General features: G+C 41.5%; 2 protein-coding genes across 5 annotated transcripts in view; both read left to right on the forward strand.

Annotated features, from left to right (window-relative positions):
- ldlrad2 (low density lipoprotein receptor class A domain containing 2) overlaps positions 1–2,749 on the forward strand; it is a 200,791-nt gene extending 198,042 nt beyond the window's left edge. The window contains exon 5 of the mRNA XM_051948078.1: positions 2,227–2,749. Coding sequence (XP_051804038.1) covers positions 2,227–2,369 — 143 coding nt within the window. The 3' untranslated portion in view covers positions 2,370–2,749. The remainder of the gene's footprint in view (positions 1–2,226) is intronic.
- Positions 2,750–5,293: 2,544 nt separating this feature from the next.
- zbtb40 (zinc finger and BTB domain containing 40) lies at positions 5,294–18,263 on the forward strand. 4 transcript variants are annotated; one of them, XM_022206406.2, is made up of 12 exons: positions 5,294–5,417; positions 6,506–6,700; positions 7,658–8,091; positions 9,967–10,154; positions 10,581–10,794; positions 11,458–11,838; positions 12,909–13,115; positions 13,220–13,384; positions 15,618–15,832; positions 16,124–16,280; positions 16,630–16,871; positions 17,611–18,263. In XM_022206406.2, the coding sequence occupies exons 2-12, from the start codon at positions 6,549–6,551 to the stop codon at positions 17,827–17,829; spliced, it is 2,574 nt and encodes an 857-aa protein (XP_022062098.2). In that variant the 5' UTR covers positions 5,294–5,417; positions 6,506–6,548; the 3' UTR covers positions 17,830–18,263. The 4 variants fall into 4 exon arrangements, with proteins under 4 accessions (XP_022062098.2, XP_051803982.1, XP_051803981.1 ...); XM_051948022.1 differs by lacking the exon at positions 5,294–5,417 and adding an exon at positions 5,424–5,597; XM_051948021.1 differs by lacking the exon at positions 5,294–5,417 and adding an exon at positions 5,604–5,931.
- The last annotated feature ends 163 nt before the right edge of the window (positions 18,264–18,426 follow it).

An 18,426-nucleotide genomic window follows, 5' to 3' on the forward strand; every position in this document is an offset into this window, starting at 1 on the left:
GCTCCTGATCCAAAGTTAAGCACAGTAGCAACACCCTCACCAAATAACAAACTAATACAAAACAAATGTGTTAAGTGCGCATGATTAAATAAAACTGGTGCCTCAAGACACACTTTTCCAGCAAGACATGATATGCTAATCGCCACTCCTCAGTCCACCACACAAGTAGCTTCTCACCGAATTAGCAGCTGCTAATACAAGCTCATTTAGCCACCCCTCAGCAGAATATATACAAGGAACTCAAGAGGTACCAGAGTGAACTGGTCACGTTAAATCCCAGCTGCCCTGACTGAGAGTCTGGTTGTGGATTTATACTCCAGATGTTATGATGGCACTCTAAATTGCCCGTAGGTGTGAATGTGAGTGTGATTGTTTGCCTGTATATGTAGCCCTGTGACAGACTGGTGACCTGTCCAGGGTGTCCCCTGCCTTCACCCGAGTAAACTGGGATAGACTCCAGCACCACGACCCTAGTGAGGATAAAGTGGTGTATAGAGAATGGATGGATGTTATGATGGCCGGAGTCTTGTGGGAGGAGACATTGTGGTGGTGGACCAATTAAACGGGTATGCAGGTGGAGAGAACCAGGGCAGAGAGCAGGTCTGGAGCTCTAGGTTCATCACTCCTGATGTCTGCCAGATGGGATCTGGACCTCGGCCTTCGGCCAGCTGCAAATAATATCAGTTGCCAAAGCCATCTCGAAACACAGAGACTGTACAGCTCCAACCAACAGCCACCAGAGGCCGTAACACAAGAAGTATTTATTGCACCAATAACCTATTTTATGCTAGTCATTTAAAACGGCATTATACACATGAAAGTTTGAAAGAATGTTAGAATAGAACCTCTGCTGTTGAACAGAGACCACTCGTGTTTCTGTGTGTGAGAGAGAGAGACTCAGAGAGATGGTTAAAGGTCTACACTTACATCTACCTTAGTGGTACTCAAAGCACTTTGCCTTGTTTCTCATTCACACAACAATGGTGGCAGAATGTCCCTGGAAGGTGCCTCTCTGCTGTCAGGAGCAACTTGAGGTTCAGCGTCAGCAGGCAGAGGAGTCAAGGATAAAACCTCCGCCGCAGAGAGAGTGTGTGAGAAAGGTTTGGTTTAGAGTTCGTCTAAACCAAAGAGCTCTACCTGTCCTAACAGGAGGTAAAGCTGGAGTCAGAGTGGATCCTATACTTCACGACCATCTACTGTAACTAGCCTGATGACACTCAAATTTTACAAGTGATTGGACTTGGGATCAATAAAGTGCATTAAGAGTGCCTAAAGCTACAGTGCCTTGTGAAAGTATTCGGCCCCCTTGAACTTTTCAACCTTTCACCACATTTCAGGCTTCAAACAAAGATATAAAATTCTAATTTTTTGTCAAGAATCAACAACAAGTGGGACACAATCGTGAAGTGGAATGAAATTTACTGGATATTTAAACTTTTTTAACAAATAAAAACCCGAAAAGTGGGGCGTGCAATATTATTCGGCCCCCTTGCATTAATACTTTGTAGCGCCACCTTTTGCTGCAATTTCCGCTGCAAGTCGCTTGGGGTATGTCTATCAGTTTTGCACATGGAGAGACTGAAATTCTCGCCCATTCTTCCTTGCAAAACAGCTCGAGCTCAGTGAGGTTGGATGGAGAGCGTTTATGAACAGCAGTCTTCAGCTCTGCCCACAGATTCTCCATTGGATTCAGGTCTGGACTTTGACCTCGCCATTCTAACACCTGGATACGTTTATTTGTGAACCATTCCATTGTAGATTTGGCTTTATGTTTTGGATCATTGTCCTGTTGGAAGATAAATCTCCGTCCCAGTCTCAGGTCTTTTACAGACTCCAACAGGTTTTCTTCCAGAATGCTCCTGTATTTGGCTCCATTCATCTTCCCATCAATTTGAACCATCTTCCCTGTCCCTGCTGAAGAAAAGCAGGCCCAAACCATGAGGCTGCCACCACCATGTTTGACAGTGGGGATGGTGTGTTCAGGGTGATGAGCTGTGTTGCTTTTACGCCAAACATATCGTTTTGCATTATGACCAAAAAGTTGGATTTTGGTTTCATCTGACCAGAGCACCTTCTTCCACATGTTTGGTGTGTCTCCCAGGTGGCTTGTGGCAAACTTTAAACGAGACTTTTTATGGATATCTTTGAGAAATGGCTTTCTTCTTGCCACTCTTCCATAAAGGCCAGATTTGTGCAGTGTACCACTGATTGTTGTCCTATGGACAGACTCTCCCACCTCAGCTGTAGATCTCTGCAGTTCATCCAGAGTGATCATGGGCCTCTTGGCTGCATCTCTGATCAGTCTTCTCCTTGTTCCAGGTGAAAGTTTAGAGGGACGGCCGGGTCTTGGTAGATTTGCAGTGGTCTGATACTCCTTCCATTTCAATATGATTGCTTGCACAGTGCTCCTTGAGATGTTTAAAGCTTGGGAAATCTTTTTGTATCCAAATCCGGCTTTAAACTTCTCCACAACAGTATCTCGGACCTGCCTGGTGTGTTCCTTGGTCTTCATGATGCTCTCTGCACTTTAAACAGAACCCTGAGACTATCACAGAGCAGGTGCATTTATACGGAGACTTGATTACACACAGGTGGATTCTATTTATCATCATCAGTCATTTAGGACAACATTGGATCATTCAGAGATCCTCACTGAACTTCTGGAGTGAGTTTGCTGCACTGAAAGTAAAGGGGCCGAATAATATTGCACACCCCACTTTTCAGTTTTTTATTTGTTAAAAAAGTATAAAATATCCAATAAGTTTCATTCCACTTCACGATTGTGTCCCAATTGTTGTTGATTCTTGACAAAAAATTTAAATTTTATATCTTTATGTTTGAAGCCTGAAATGTGGCGAAAGGTTGAAAAGTTCAAGGGGGCCGAATACTTTCACAAGGCACTGTATATATATATATATATATATATATATATACACACACACATATATGTGTGTGTGTGTGTGTGTGTGTAGTAGATATATAGTAGATATTGTGTGGTATAAATTATCTGTATTTAACAATGTTTTGTCAACCTTATAAAGACATGGAATACTAAATTTATAATTTTCCTCTATAAAAATATATTTTAGTGATTTAAATACAATAAAGCAATAAATTATATAATTTTTAAAATTTAATTTTAAAAATGCAATTATCTGTATTAGAGAAAACAGGGAAAATCTGTAATTTTCAAAGTTTTTTTTTTTTTTTTTAAATCCGTAAAATAATTTTTTGGGAAATATCTAAAGTGAAAATAGTATAATTTTATGGTGAATACTTGTAAAAAACAAAACATAAAACAACAACAATAAAACAAAACATTTTTCCATGTATGAAAAACAGATTTTGGATAGGTATATTGTTTACAGTTTTGTATTGTTTTTCCTAATGTATACATATATATTATTTGAAAGAACAGCAGTAAAATAACAGTTTTTTTGTAATATCAGTGTTGGGCAGTAACGTCACTACAAATAGCGTCGTTAGTAGTTTAACTACATTTTTCTGTAACGACGTGGTAGCGTCGTTGTTTACAAAATCAAAAAACGTTTCAACAGCTTAGCTAATCTTTTGGTCATGTAGCGCGGTAGCGAACGCAAAAAGCTACATTAAAAATGATTAATGTTGAACTGCTTGAAGCGGAGCTTTCTGCTCTGCTGCAGTCTCATCTCACACTTTTAAGGATCAGACAGTGACATCCTCTCCAAACGCCGACATGTCTGTGTCGACCAATAGAAGCGGAGGAACTGTTGATGTCGTCATTCAACAATCCCTTCCACTGGATCCACACACACACACACACACACAGACACTCGCTTCAGTTTTTGAGTTTTTGTGAAAAAACGGAGAAAAGTTGTTTTCAGATACCTACTGTGCCAACCCAATGCGAAGTTTCTGTCAACTTCAAAGACGTCAAATACAAATCTGAGAACCCATATACAGGTGACTACCGAATATGCACAACCAGCAGCAGTTAGCTAACCACCACGTCAACCGCAGTATAAGATGCACACACAAACGAGCTACTTTTCAACATCTAAAATTCGCGTGGCAGTAAATTAATTAAATTAAGCGTAAGGTTGTGGTGGCAGTGTGTGAATATGTGTAAAATGGGGGATTAAATAATTAAACTGATACATATCAGTTTAATTATGGGAGGTATGGGAGAAAACGAGGTAACAGTAAAACCAAAATCTGTCTTCTTCAGTATTACTGTTAACACTAATGAGCAAATGGCTGAAAAAAATAACAGAAAGGGTAACAAAAGTGATGGCATAAATGATTAAATATCTTAATCTTACACTCAAGACCAAAATTGAGTTAAGTAGTAGTGGATACAGCACTTTGGGAAAGCATTGAATGATTTTACATAGATATTAGACTTAAGAAATAAAACTTGATTTAATACCCAATGTGAATACCCAAATTATGTATAAAATTGTCTTACTATAATATTGCTTACTTTATATGGAAATGATATCAAATGTAACCTATTATACCCTCCAATGTAAGTGGTGTGTTAATATAAGCTACTGCAACTTAATTATCAGATACATTATGTCTGCAATACAAACTAAAAAGAAAATCAGAACAATGATTTCTAATGTAAAAAGGTTGATTCATTTTAAATATAGCTCCACATATTCCTCAGTGTATCAACTTACTAACTTTGGAGCACTGAGAACAAAAATGATGGTTTAATAATAAATAAGTCAGCATTTTCTTGTCTCCGTTTGACTGACTTCATTAGTCCCTGAAATTTTTTGGTAAGAAAAAAAAAGTAACTTGAATGTATTAAGCTACTTTGGCCATATTGCTGTAGCTTAGCTTGCTACATTTCTGTGGGTCATAGCTTCAGTGTAGTGAAGCTTGATTTAACACTGAGTAGCTGGTAGCTTAGCTCATTACAGTTTCCAAGTAGCTTGCCCAACACTGTGTAATATATATATATATATATATATATATATATATATATATATATATATATATATATATACATATATATATATATATATACATAAAAAGTGAAAATATATCTAAAGCACGGTTTATCCCCACCTTTAGCCAATGACATTTCAATGTTGAATCACATTTCATTGTAGTATGTTTGGGGATGTCGGATGTTACGGTATTTTCTGTCCGTGTCGGTGCTGTTGACAACCGAGGCCACCTGACGGTTAAACTCGACTTTGCCAACATTGTTGAACAAAGAAATAAAGCTCGGCAAAGCATCCTGTCAGACATCGGTCCACTTCTGTGATTATGGCTCCAACTCCTCGGAGTGACAACCGGAAACGGTCACATTTGTTTGCCGGACCGCCTGTCGCCATTTTCAAAACGGCCAAGCTTTATTGCGCACATCAGAGTGTTCAGCAAAGAAGTTTAAATAAAGAGACGGATCGTTTGAATTACTGAAGGTAAAGGCGTCCCCTGACTGGAGGCTATGTATCCGGCTGTCTTCTGGGGTTTATCCACTAGAACTGTCGCTGTATCCGTCTGGGCTTCACATACAGAACATGAATGAGTTTACCTCTAGATAACATTAGCATTAGCCGGAGCTAACATGGCCGTTAACATGGAAACCGTGGCTAGACTCCGTGAGCATCTTTAACTTGGGCTGCTGCTTACGTGATGTAGACCACTTGATAAAGAAACTGTAGCTTACAGCGTGTGGCGCGACGCTCTTTGGTTCTGGCTGAACGATTAATCGATATCAGAATGTGCAGGTTGTAAAGGCTGAAGTTTAGGATGTTCATTTTGTGTTGTCTGGCCCAGAGCTGATCATTTCTTCATGATGTGAATCATGTTGAATGTACAATACTGAGCTGTGAATCAGCTGTTCAGTGTTGATGTGACGGTCCTGTTGGGAATATTTAATTAATTTAGCTCAGTCTTCGCTAATAAAAAAGAACAAATACACGTTTGAAGGAGGTAATATCGCCAAGTTCTTATCTCAAAGAGCAATTCATATTTGGATTATGTTTTATGAAATGATCCATTACATGTTTCTGAATATAATACACAAATACTGAACTGAGGCTTTACTGATATATCAATATTTGTTTTTAAAAGTTGCAATAAGATATTTCCCCATATCCTTCAGAAATAATTTTCATATTCCAAATACTATTTAACTACTTGCCTTTTACAAACACTTAACTCATGACTGCAGAGGCTTTTTTTTAATATTAAGTCATTAATCTTGCATACTTCCATTGTACAAAGCTTGTATATGCCGAAAGTAAAGGCCTAACAAAAACAACTTGCCTCAGTCATTAGTAGAGTATGGAGGCCAGTAGCATTTCCCATCTGAAAATAATTTAAAACTATAAACCTTCTCAGAAAGGCAGTGCTCCTCTTTGTTAGGCTTGTGCCAGTCTGCCAGTAAATTCAAATAACGAAGTGCTCAGTGTACTGACTGCTTTCATTACTCAATTTTTTCTGCTAACTGCTGAAAATATAGAAAAAATGCTGTTCAACTCTCAAGTGATGATGTTCTCTACAGACCAGAGGGAGCAGAACATTCTGCCTTCAGACCACTAAACAAAATGATGGAGTTACCGAACTACAGCAGCCAGCTGATGCAGCAGCTGTGGGCGCTGAAGAAAGAGGGCCACTTCTGTGACTGCACCATCCTGGTGGGAGACAGCAGTCACCGTGCTCACAAACTCGTGCTGGCTGCCTCCAGCCTGCTCTTCAGGTAGTGTGAGCACCTCTGAGATCATTGCTAGACTGATTTGCAGGTGTATTGTTATTGTGACATACTTGTTGATTTAGAATTCATATCCACAATGTGATTGAAGGTTAAATCTAATGCAAGCTGTTAAAAACAAGTTTAGCATCAGTAGGTCATTCTTTAGCTTTGACAAAAGGAATTTAATGAAATAATCTTCCAAATCTTAATTCAAGGTCCAGCCAGCAGATTGTGTGGAACTCTCATTTCTATATGAACGTGGTGAGACGTACTTAAAAGCCGCAGAAAAAGAAGATTAAGATTATTTTGAAAAAGTCTCAAGTCACTTCCTGAACAAGTTAATATACTGAATGCATCACATTTACACCGTCCATCCTGTGGACCTGAATGTATGTCTTTATGTTGTCTATGCCTATATTTATAAATGCATTTAAATGTTGGGTTCATTTTGGTTAAACTCTTAATAATGTTTACATTATCATATGCTTTAGAACTCACATATAACAGTAGGAAACACAGCATAAACACACACAGTAAGTCCATGTAAGGACAGCTCTTAACAAGGTGTATTCCTAAGGCTGTAAGTAGCATAAGCAATAAATCTGCTGACTCAGACACCCCTGTTCCAAGTACATTTTATGCAAAGCCCAACCTTCACCATAATCAGCCGAGCCCAGGACACTTAGATAGGTCTAAGCTGAGTTTAATGTTTACAGCTGGAGTGTTAAATGTCCACATCAGCCCTTTAGTAATGAATTTGATGCTCAAATGTTGTCAGTTGCATGACATGTTTCCTTGTAGTTTATCTGGTGTTGGAAACATGATTTTGTGTTTTTTTTGGTCATGCAACACATTACAATTAATCAGAGGATTGTAAAAAAAAAAAAAAAAAAAAAAAAAAGGGAGTAGGAAAAGGAAAGATAACTGATGTAAGATGATCAGCTTGGTTTTTTTGTCTGTCAGGTCTCTCCTGGAAGGCTCTGACACCATCTCCATTGACACCACTGTGGTTTCCTCGCAGGAGTTTGGCTGTCTCCTGGACATGGTCTACACCGGCAAGCTGCCCCTGGGCAAACACAACGTCAGCCGTATTGTAACTGCTGCAGACAGTCTCCAGATGTTTGATGTAGCCGTGGGCTTTAAAAACGTCCTCACCAGCTTAGTGACTCAGACACGCCCAGTCCCTGTACATTCTATGCAAACCCCAACCCTCACGAAGATCAACAAAGCCCAGAGCGTTCACCCTGAAGGTTTAGCCTCAACCAGCAAGAATGGTTCACTTTCAGACAACATGGAGATTAGGGCTGAACCAACGAAGGAACACTGTAAGAGTGAAGGAGATGACACAAAGGAACCAGCATGCAAAAGACCCTGTGTGGAGCTCTCTGACTCCTCAGGTCAGTTTCAGATGGTTTTCATATTAAAAATCTATTGTGGGGAGTTCTTAAAGTGACTTGAAAGCAAAAATGTTTTGACTTAGCACCTCGCTTAGCATTACTGTATCACAGAATACAATCCAAGACATGCACTGCCAGTCAAAAGTTTGGACACACCTTCTCATTGAATGTTTTGTCTTTATTTTCATGACTATTTACGTTGTAGATTCTCACTGAAAAGGGTGTTTTCTTGCCATTGTCGCCTTTGGGCTTGCTGTGGGGGTCAGGCATATGGGTTCTGTAAAGCGTCTTGAGACGATTTGACTGTAATTGACGCTATATAAATAAAATTGAATTGAATTTAATTGAATTGAAAACTATGAATGAACACATCTGGAATTATGTAGTAAATAGAAACGTGTGAAATAAGGCAGAACATGTTTTATATTTTAGATTCTTCAAAATAGCTACCCTTTGCTTTGATTACTGCTTTGGACACTCTTGGCCTTCTCTCAATGAGCTTCATGAAGTAAAACCTGAAATGGTTTTCACTTCACAGATGTTCCTTGTCAAGGTTCATTAGTAGAACTTCTTGCCTTCTTCATGGGGTTGGAACCATCAGTTGTGTTGTGCAGAAGTCAGGTTGGTCCACAGTTGACAGCCCTATTTGACAACTGTTAGAATCCATATTATGGCAAGAATCGGTCAGCTAAGAGAAACGACAGTCCATCATTACTTTAAGAACTGAAGGTCAGTCAGTTTGGAACAACTTTCAATGTATCCCAAAGTGCAGTCGCAAAAACCGTCAAACGCTATGACCAAACTGACTCGAATGAGGACCGCCCCAGGAAAGGAAGACCAAGAGTCTCCTCTGCTGCTGAGGAGAAGTTCATCTGAGTCACCAGCCTCAGAAATGACAAGTTAACAGCAGCTCAGATTAGAGCCCAGATAAATGCCACCCAGAGTTCTAGTAGCAGACACATCTCTACATCAACTGTCCAGAGGAGACTGAACCAATCAGGCCTTTATGGTCCAATAGCTGCTAAGAAACCACTACAAAGGAAAAGCAACAAGCAGAAGAGAAACACCAGGAATGGACATTAGAGAGATCAGTGGAGATCTGTGCTTTGGTCTGATGAGTCCAAATTTGAGATCTTTGGTTCCACCCGCTGTGCCTTTGTGCGACCAGAGAAGGTGATGGATGGTCTCTACATGCATGGTTCCACCGTGAAGCATGGAGGAGGAGGTGTGATGGTGTGGGGATGCTTTGCTGGTGACATTGTTGGGAATTTATTCCAAACTGAAGGAACTCTGAACCAGCATGGCTACCACAGCATCCTGCAGCCACATGACATCCCATCAGGTTTGGTTTAGTTGGACCATCATTTATTCTCCAGCAGGACAATGACCCCAAACACACCTCCAGGCTGTGGAAGGACTATCTGACCAAGAAGGAGATGATGGAGATGACCTGGCCTCCACAGTCACCTGACCTAAACCCAATCCAGATGGTTTAGGATGAAATGGACCACAGAGTGAAGACAAAAGGACCAACAAGTGCTCAGCATCTCTGTAACTCCTTCAAGACTGTTGAGAACCATTTCAGGTTCTACCTCATGAAGCTCATACAGAGGATGCCAAGAGTATCCAAAGCAGTAATCAAAGCAAAGAATCTAAAATATAAAACATGTTCTGACTTATTTCACACTTTCTTGTTTACTACATAATTCCAAATGTGTTCATTCATAGTTTGATGCTTTCAGTGAGAATCTACTATGTAAATAGTCATGAAAATAAAGATAAACCATTAAATGAGAAGGTGTGTCCAAACTTTTGACAGGTTGTGTAAATCCAAGAATAAACATCACAGCAACTGAATGCTGTTTGTTTCCACAGGGTCTGAAGAAGCCAAACGCTCAGAAAGTGCAGCAGAAGAAAACAGCTTGCAGGCAGTGGAGCTATCCAGAGAGCCTGCTCTTCTAAAACGTTCCTCTGAGCTGGTAGAGCTTCTCACCACCGTGTCATCTGTCGTGGAGCTGCTGAGCCAGGCAGCAAAGTGCAGCCTGGATGAACAGGAGAGAGAGGTAGGAAACGTTTTTAGAGCCACAGTTAAAGCCTCAAATCTTAGACTGTTGTTACCACGTTTACACAAGATATCATTTTCATTCAGCCTTTTTTGACCTATTTTTGCATTCTCCTACAGCTGCCTGCTGTGCTCCTTCCTGCTGTAACCTCCACATTCCCCCAATGTCCAGTGTTAATGAAAGTGATGAAAAACTTCATCTATCACAAATCTGGAAAAACATTATGTCCCCATTGTTGAATTAGTTTAAACAAAAAGAAACAAAACAGAGCAGAACCAGAAGCACACAGGCATGCTACTAACTAAAATATAAATTGTAAATCCAGTCAAAGTAGGAATTTATTATATATATAGGTAATATATCTGTGACCTTGGTTTTCTCTGCAGTTGTCAGTGAGAATCTTCCGTATTTTTCTGCTCCTGCCAGGTTGTGCTTCAGTGCTGTGAGGAGGCACATCCCAGCAAAGTGTTGGAAAAGCTGATGAGTAAAGTGAAGGACAGACTGATCAGTGAGGGAGCTATTCTCAAGCTCCTCCGTACCGTTGAGCAGAAAACTTTATCCTCCTTCCCCTCACCACTGCTCTCTCTGCTGGAGGAGGTGGAGAGGAACACACAGCAGGCCGATGAAAGCCCACCTACAGGTAAAGACATATTTGTGAAGGAAAATTTGCTCTCTTCCCCCTTATTGAGGTATTTCCTCACAGCTGTTAGCTGAAGACATCCCAGAATATCTAATATCTGTGAGCTGCAGTCACCTTAAATCAAGTTGTAGAACCTAAAGATCACCTCAAATGATCCGACACCTTTGACCTCTGTTCCTATTTGTTCTCCCAAACTGAGGCTGGGAGCCTATTCAGGCCCCCTCTGTCCCTGATATGACCCTGAGAAAGGCTGATACTGCAGCAGAAGATACATTAGAGAGAGGCAAGTGCTGCAGGAAAAACATGACTTGGTTAAGATTAGATACTGTTTAGTCTGACGTTACAGAGTAGACAAGTTGTCTCCATATTGGGCCATAATCTAAATATGACATTCCTCCCAACTCAATACATATCCACGGTTGAAGAGAATCCTCAGAATCGATGCTGCCAGTGCTCACATCACTGTGCTGCTCGTTACATCACTTCTCCTGATATCAGTAACCTTATTCTCATCATAAGCCATCTGAGTCTCCACAGTGTCTCTGAGTCTGCCTCCTCATTCATCTCTTGACATCGCAGAATTCCCTAACAATTGTGGTATCTGGAGCAGATATATTCGCTTTGTGTTTTTAACCTTTTCTCCATCCTCTGTTGTCTGCTCAGAGAATGGTACCACAAGTGAAGAAAAACAGAAGGAAGAGGTGGACGATAAAATCAGTAAGGAGGAGACTGAAGAGGAGAAAGATTCAAATGCTACACCAGAGTCTTCGTCCCCTCCCCCCTCCTCTTCCCCTTCCTCCTACAACAAGCCCTTTACCTGTCACTGGTGTAAGAAGAGTTTTGATTACAAGTGTCGAATGCTGGCCCACACCAAGCGCTGCTCCATGTCTCAGGAGTGTGAGCAGCAGTGCCCCGAATGCCCTGAGAAACTGGCCAACCAGCGGGCTCTCCAGCGCCACCGGGCTGAGGTTCACCGTAACACCGGACGGGTCAAGAAGAAAGTGGCATGTGACCTCTGTGGACGCACCTTCGCCCACCCATCAGGTGAGAGCTGGGCGATGCAGGGAAAGTTGTGAAAGTTCTGAAAGTGCAGCTCATCCTAGTGCTGTGAGGAATTCAACAGGATCACAAAAACTCTAATCTCATACAGGCTAACTGACTGAGAAACCCAGCTAGTAAACAAGCAAACAGAGACATAGACACTACATAAACAACACAATGTACGTGCATTAGTCTGATTACATACAGGAAACAACAGAGGTAAGGATTCCAAATTGAATCATCTCACAGTTGAAGATCAGTTCAGACCGATATGAATTCCACGCACCAGACTGATTGAAGCTTAGCAGCTCCACAAAATTAGGGCCCCCAAGCCAATAATGCGACTCTTTCTTATTGTAATGTAACATTAAAATAGGTCATAAATGTGGTCAGCTGTTGTAGATGTGTCACCTTTGAATACAGTATAACACATCTACTCACATAAACTAGTGTCTCATTCTGTCGGCCAAATTAGAAATGTTTTGGTCTCATATTTTGATCATTCACTTATGCAGGCATGACTTCCATGTAGAAATAATCCATGAAGAGTCATATATAAGAAGAAAAGCACTCAGAGAGCGCAGTACTCTGCCAAGGCTGCTCAGTCGTTGTATGATATCCGACGGATGAAATCTTTAAACAATTTGTGGTCCACAATGGTGGATTTGTAGCAGGATCACAAACATGTGATTGTCAGCTGGTTGCTAAGGTAGTGTTCACTTGTTGTCATGGTTACAGTGATTCCATGCCACTATCTCACAATGATACAGAAATCTTTAAACAAATCCGTGGATCCGGACTATAAGACACATCACTGCTAAAATCTAAACACTTGGTCCTTGTGCCTTTTCTGACCTTCTATGAAAATTTAATGTAAATCCGTTAGTCTGTTTTTGTGTAATTTTGCTAACCGACAGACAAACCAGTGTCCTTGGTGGAGTAACAAGCATCCTGGTTGAAGAAGTGTATGTGTAGCTGTCTAACAGGCTTCAGTGTTGGTTGTGAGGGGTGATCAGACACCACCCCTGGGATCCACAGTTTGTAAAGTGAGGTTAAATTCATCATATTCACAGGTATGATTTACCACAAACGGACAGAGCACTTTGAAGAGAAGCCCTTTGCTTGTGAGGAATGCGGCGCCAAGTTTGGTGCCAACTCATCTCTAAAGAATCACATGCGGCTGCACACAGGAGAGAAACCTTACCGCTGCAAACACTGCGACATGAGCTTCAGTGTGGCTGCTGCACTAGCATACCACACCAAGAAGAAACATTCTGAGGGTGAGACACACAGCACACACAACCACACCCACAAACGCTCTTCCACCTTTGTGGACTTCATTTCACTTATTTGTCTTGTACATGTGCCACCTTCTTTTTTGCAGGGAAGATGTATGTCTGTCAGTACTGTAAGGCTGTCTTCGCCCAGTCCATAGAGCTGACACGTCATGTGCGAACACACACTGGTGACCGGCCTTATGTGTGTCGGGAATGTGGCAAAGGCTACAGCCAGGCCAGTGGACTCACTGTCCACCTGCACACCTTTCACAGTAAGAACACATCAGGACATCACTTACAGTTATGGTTGGTTGGTTACTGATTTTGTTTTTTTCTTGTTTTTTTTTTACCGTTCAAAAGTCTGGGGTCACCTAGAAGTGTCCTGTTTTTTTCAATGAAGAACCATTAAATGAATGATAAATCCAGTGTAGACATTGTTAATGTGGTGAATGACTATTCTAGCTGGAAACGGCTGATTTTTAATAATAATAATAATGGATTAGATTTATATAGTGCTTTTCTGGGCACTCAAAGCGCTTCACAATGGATCCATTATTCATTCCCTCACACATTCTCACTCTGGTGGTGGTAAGCTACATTTGTAGCCACAGGACTGACGGAAGCGCGGCTGCTAATCCACGCCTACGGCCCCTCCAACCACCACCAACATTCACACACATTTGTACACCAGTGTGAGAGGAGCACTGGAGGCAAGGCGGGTAAAGTGTCTTGCCCAAGGACACAACAGCACATGACTAGGTCAGAGTGGGAATCGAACTGCCAACCCTTTGATCATTGGACAACCCGCTCTACCACCTGAGCCACAGCTGCCCCAATGGAATATCTCCATAGGGGTACAGAGGAACATTTCCAGCAACCATCACTCCTGTGTTCTAATGCTACATTGTGTTAGCTAATGCTGTTGAAAGGCTCATTGATGATTAGAAAACCCTTGTACAGTTATGTTAGCACATGAATAAAAGTGGGAGTTTTCATGGAAAACATGGAATTGCCCAAAATTTTGAGCAGTAGTGTATGTAGTTTATGTAGAAAATAGAAGAGCTGACAGGCATAGTTAAAATTCTTTTTTTATGCTAGATTGAACAGCAGTGAAACTACAAATGCAGTATTAGAAACTATTTAGTCACAGAAGAATGTATATGATGAATAAGAATGTATATGATGAATAAGAACATAAATAACAATGTGTAAGGTTATAGTCAGTGACAACAAATTATATTATCTACATTTATGTCAAAGTTTGTCCTAATGTGGCCTCAGAAGACTTACTTCAAGAATAGTTTTTTGTAAAGCTACAAAGTTACAGTTAGACAAACTGTAAAGGCAGATGGTTTTGTAGCTACTATGCTTAGAAACATTCAGCTAAGACTCCAAAAGCACGATGCAGGACACTAAGTAAGGTCAGAAAGATATCCAGAGTAACAGATAAAGACTTAAAGGAATCATTAGAACTCTTTAAAATCTCTGTTCATGAGTCTGCATTATACAGATGAACATGACCGGAAAACAGCATCACTGGTGGTTGATCTTCCACAAAACTACAGAAAAATAAGGAGGAATGTAAACAACAATGGTGACAATCACAGTGTAGTCCTGCAGCAGATAGTATGATCTCAGACTAACTGCTAACAGTTCAGTGTCCTGCTACAGATCTGTTCTCTGATGGTATCGTGTTACAGCAGGGTTCCACCGTCAGACCAAGTCCTCCACCTCTCCTCTTACTGCCCGTATAGTCTGGAAGCCTCTGACTCTGGTGATATTCTCGGTAATACAGTCTTTCTGCCATGTTTCTGTGGTAGAGTCTTTGGCTCCTGATGAGTGTCTCCAGTTCCTCCATCTGATCACCCATAGAGCCAACATTTCCATAATAACAGACGGAAGAACCGGTCTATATTTTAAAAATGGCCGGCTATTGTCTATTGATTGATTATCTGGCTTTACTAAACCAAACACCGGCTGTCGGGATGAGAGGCCTTATGAAGCTGGTTTTAAACAGTCAAGTAGAGAACAAATATAAAGATATTATTCAAACTGATAAGTAGACTTACTGCAAATCTCACCAGGTCAAAAAGTGCAAGGCTTTAGTGTTTTTATTAGTTTCTTTTTGGGATCACATCGCTCTCCAAAGGCATGTAGAACCAAAAAAATGGTTTTGAATGCCCTTGCAGTTCTAAAAAGTCTCACCTTTGACTAGCTGCACACAGAGCTCTGCAGGATCCAAGAGAATTGATTGGTCAGTAGGCAGTAGTTTAATATTTGATCTGTTGTCTGGAACATAACCTACTCTAGACCAGGTCTGGAGTTCAGCATAAGTAAGAAATGAAGCACTGCTGTAGTCCTGAAAACCCAAAGTTGTCTTGATAACCTAAAATTTGCTTGATACTGCAGGTCTCTGAACATGTTTGAGATTGTTGCTGCTGAGGTTTGACTACTTAGTAATCCCAGTTTTCACCTACTTTACCATCAACTCTCTCTTCCTGTCAGACTTGTCGGAGCCCCACGACTGTCAGAAGTGTTGTCTCAGCTTCTCCTCGCTGGAGGAGCACCGGCAGCACATCCAGGAGTTCCACCCAAAGGAGTTCCACAAGTGTCCCACCTGCAACAAAGTGTTCACCAGCACCGCACTGCTGGATAAACACAAGGCCACACACACTGGCAGCAAGCCGTTCAGCTGCGAGCTCTGCAACAAGTCCTACCAGGTAGGACAGGCTTGTTCAGCTGGGCTGCTCTGAGCTGACGAACGCTGTGATTTTATATCGACCAGTTTGATTTTGTGCACACTGAGTTCAAAGTCCGTTCATTCTATACTGAAACAGAACTGTAGCTCCATAAACTGGTGGCCCTGAGGTGCACAACAGCATGATTACACTAAATAAAACTGTAAAACCACAACAAACACTCAAGCACATTTCTTAAAACTTACTTTTTCCTTGTTTACATCTTGTTGTATGCTGTGTACCTCACATGTAAAAATCCCTCTGTTTCCATAGCAACTGTCAGGCCTGTGGTACCACAACAGGACCAACCATCCTGATGTGTTTGCTAGTCACACCCGGCAGCTCAAGACCCTGGTCCAGTGTGACGTCTGCTTTAAGTTCTTCCCCAGTGCTGCCAGTGTGGCCAAACACCAAGCTGCTGAGCATCAAGGTGAGCACCTCCTGAAACTGATTTCACCTCTGTAACTTGGAGACTTGAAATGAGACCAAATCATCGTGGGCACTGTGTGTGCTGTTATGACGTTTGGTGTGAAGTTAGATGCATTGACCCTATGGCATGTATTTTTCCTCTTTAATTTGCTCTGAGAAAAATAAGAAAGGTTAAGACACACAGCATGAATTTATAATGACCCGCTGCGACCAATCACAGAAGTCATTTCAAGTCTTGAGTTTGATTTCAGTCTATTTGTGATGTGTTCAGATTTGTTTGTGACATGGTCTTGCCTGTTGTGACGTAAGGCAGTATGAACTAATGAACAATCAGTGTGTCTGTCCTTCAGGCTCCGAGGCGACGGCGGTGCGTTGCGTGTACTGTAAGGCTGTGCTGGGCGGGGATGAGGAAATGCAGGAGCACATCTGCAGTCAGCACATCAGTCAGGACAGCGAGGCGTTCAGCTGCTCCCTCTGCTCCCTGGTCTGCAGCGCCCAGCTGGAGCTGCAGGAGCACCTGCTCTCCTGCCACATTGAGACCCAGCAGGAGCAGGAGAGCAGAGAGGAGGAGCAGGCCTCCACCTCCTACACGGTAACGACCACCTCCAGCATCTTAGCCTGCAGCTGCTGCAGTATGATTCACCCTGAACATCAGATGATTAGCTGATTAACTGACTCATGACTTTTCAGTTCGATCCAGATATCAGGTAAATTGTTTTTCGTTTAGTGGATTACTTGCTTGGTGTTATCTAAAAATATATTAGTTTCATTGGCATAATTGAATAATATTTATAATAAGGCTGGTCAGACTAATGAGGAAACTGAAGACACGCTTTGGGCTCGTAGTTTTCGACATGAGTGTTTTTATGACGTTGTGCTTGTAAAAGATGCTCTCTGACCCGTTGGTGATGTAGAAATGTCAGAGGCCTTACTGAGCAGATAGTCCATTACCTGTTTACAAACACCACTGTTCAAAAGCTGGGTCACTTAGAAATGTCCTTATCTTTGAAAGAAAAGCAGTTATTTTAATGAAGCTAACATTAAATGAATGATAAATCCAATGTAGACATTGCTAATGTGGTAAATGACTATTGTAGCTGGAAACAGCTGATTTTAATAGAATATCTCCACAGGGGTACAGAGGAACTTTGAAAATTGCCTGAACTCTGCAGCCGCTGGCCACGCCCAGTTAGAGCTGCAGGTGCTCTGCCTCTGCTGCCAGCTGATGAAAACTTTCTTTGTTTTTACTTCCCTGGAGCGAAAGCTTAAAAAGTTCCAACAGAGCAATGTAGTTCTGCCTAATTTAATGCATGACTTCTCTGTCCAATCAGGTGATTGCAGCAGATCCGACAGGGGGCAGAAAGGAAGGGACATCGAACCTGCCTGAGCAGCAGAGGCAGCTGGGAGCCGGCCAGCAGGTGTTTGTAGCTCTAGCAGGAGGAAGAGAGGGCAGATCATCAGCGGAGCTGGTGGAGGTGAACATGTACGACCTGCTGAACAGCTCCGTCACCTTCATCTGCGAGGACAAACCATCAGGTCCCAACTCTTAACTGAGATCTTTGGACCCTAGAGGGCCATGCAAGACACTGAGCAGTTTTATTTTAATCATCAGTATCACTGAGCCAGGGGCCTTTAGTGTTGCAGGTCTCTGGAGTTGTTGTTCCACTTTAAATGTGATCACTGTGTTTTAATGATAAAAGTTCCACTAGCCATTTATTGAACATTCAACTACGACTGAACAAACTCCATGCACTGGAAAAGACTCTTAGTGCTAATAATGTATTCATTATAGGATAAGATTCAACAAAAGATCAAAAAACGTCAGCCAATCATTTCTGACATCCGTCGCCCGTCTGTGGCCCTCAGCACTGAAACCACTGAGTCCTACTGACCACACAGATCTTTAAAAGTAGGTCACAAATGTAGTTTCACTCTTTGAAAAAGCAGAAGGATGATGTCAAAATAAATTGTATTTTTAATAGTTTTTATTGATTATTGGTTTGGGTCTTTTCATGGGATTTGGAACAATAAGAAAATATAAAAAACTGGCTTTACTACCCTTTAATATGAAGAAGCAAGAACGTCATGCTACTGCGCTGTTTCCTATTACTGTAGCTGGAGAAACTGGTTCAACTGTTCTGCTCTGG

Source organism: Acanthochromis polyacanthus, chromosome 5, assembly GCF_021347895.1.
Source record: "Acanthochromis polyacanthus isolate Apoly-LR-REF ecotype Palm Island chromosome 5, KAUST_Apoly_ChrSc, whole genome shotgun sequence".
Taxonomy (NCBI): Eukaryota; Metazoa; Chordata; class Actinopteri; family Pomacentridae; genus Acanthochromis; species Acanthochromis polyacanthus.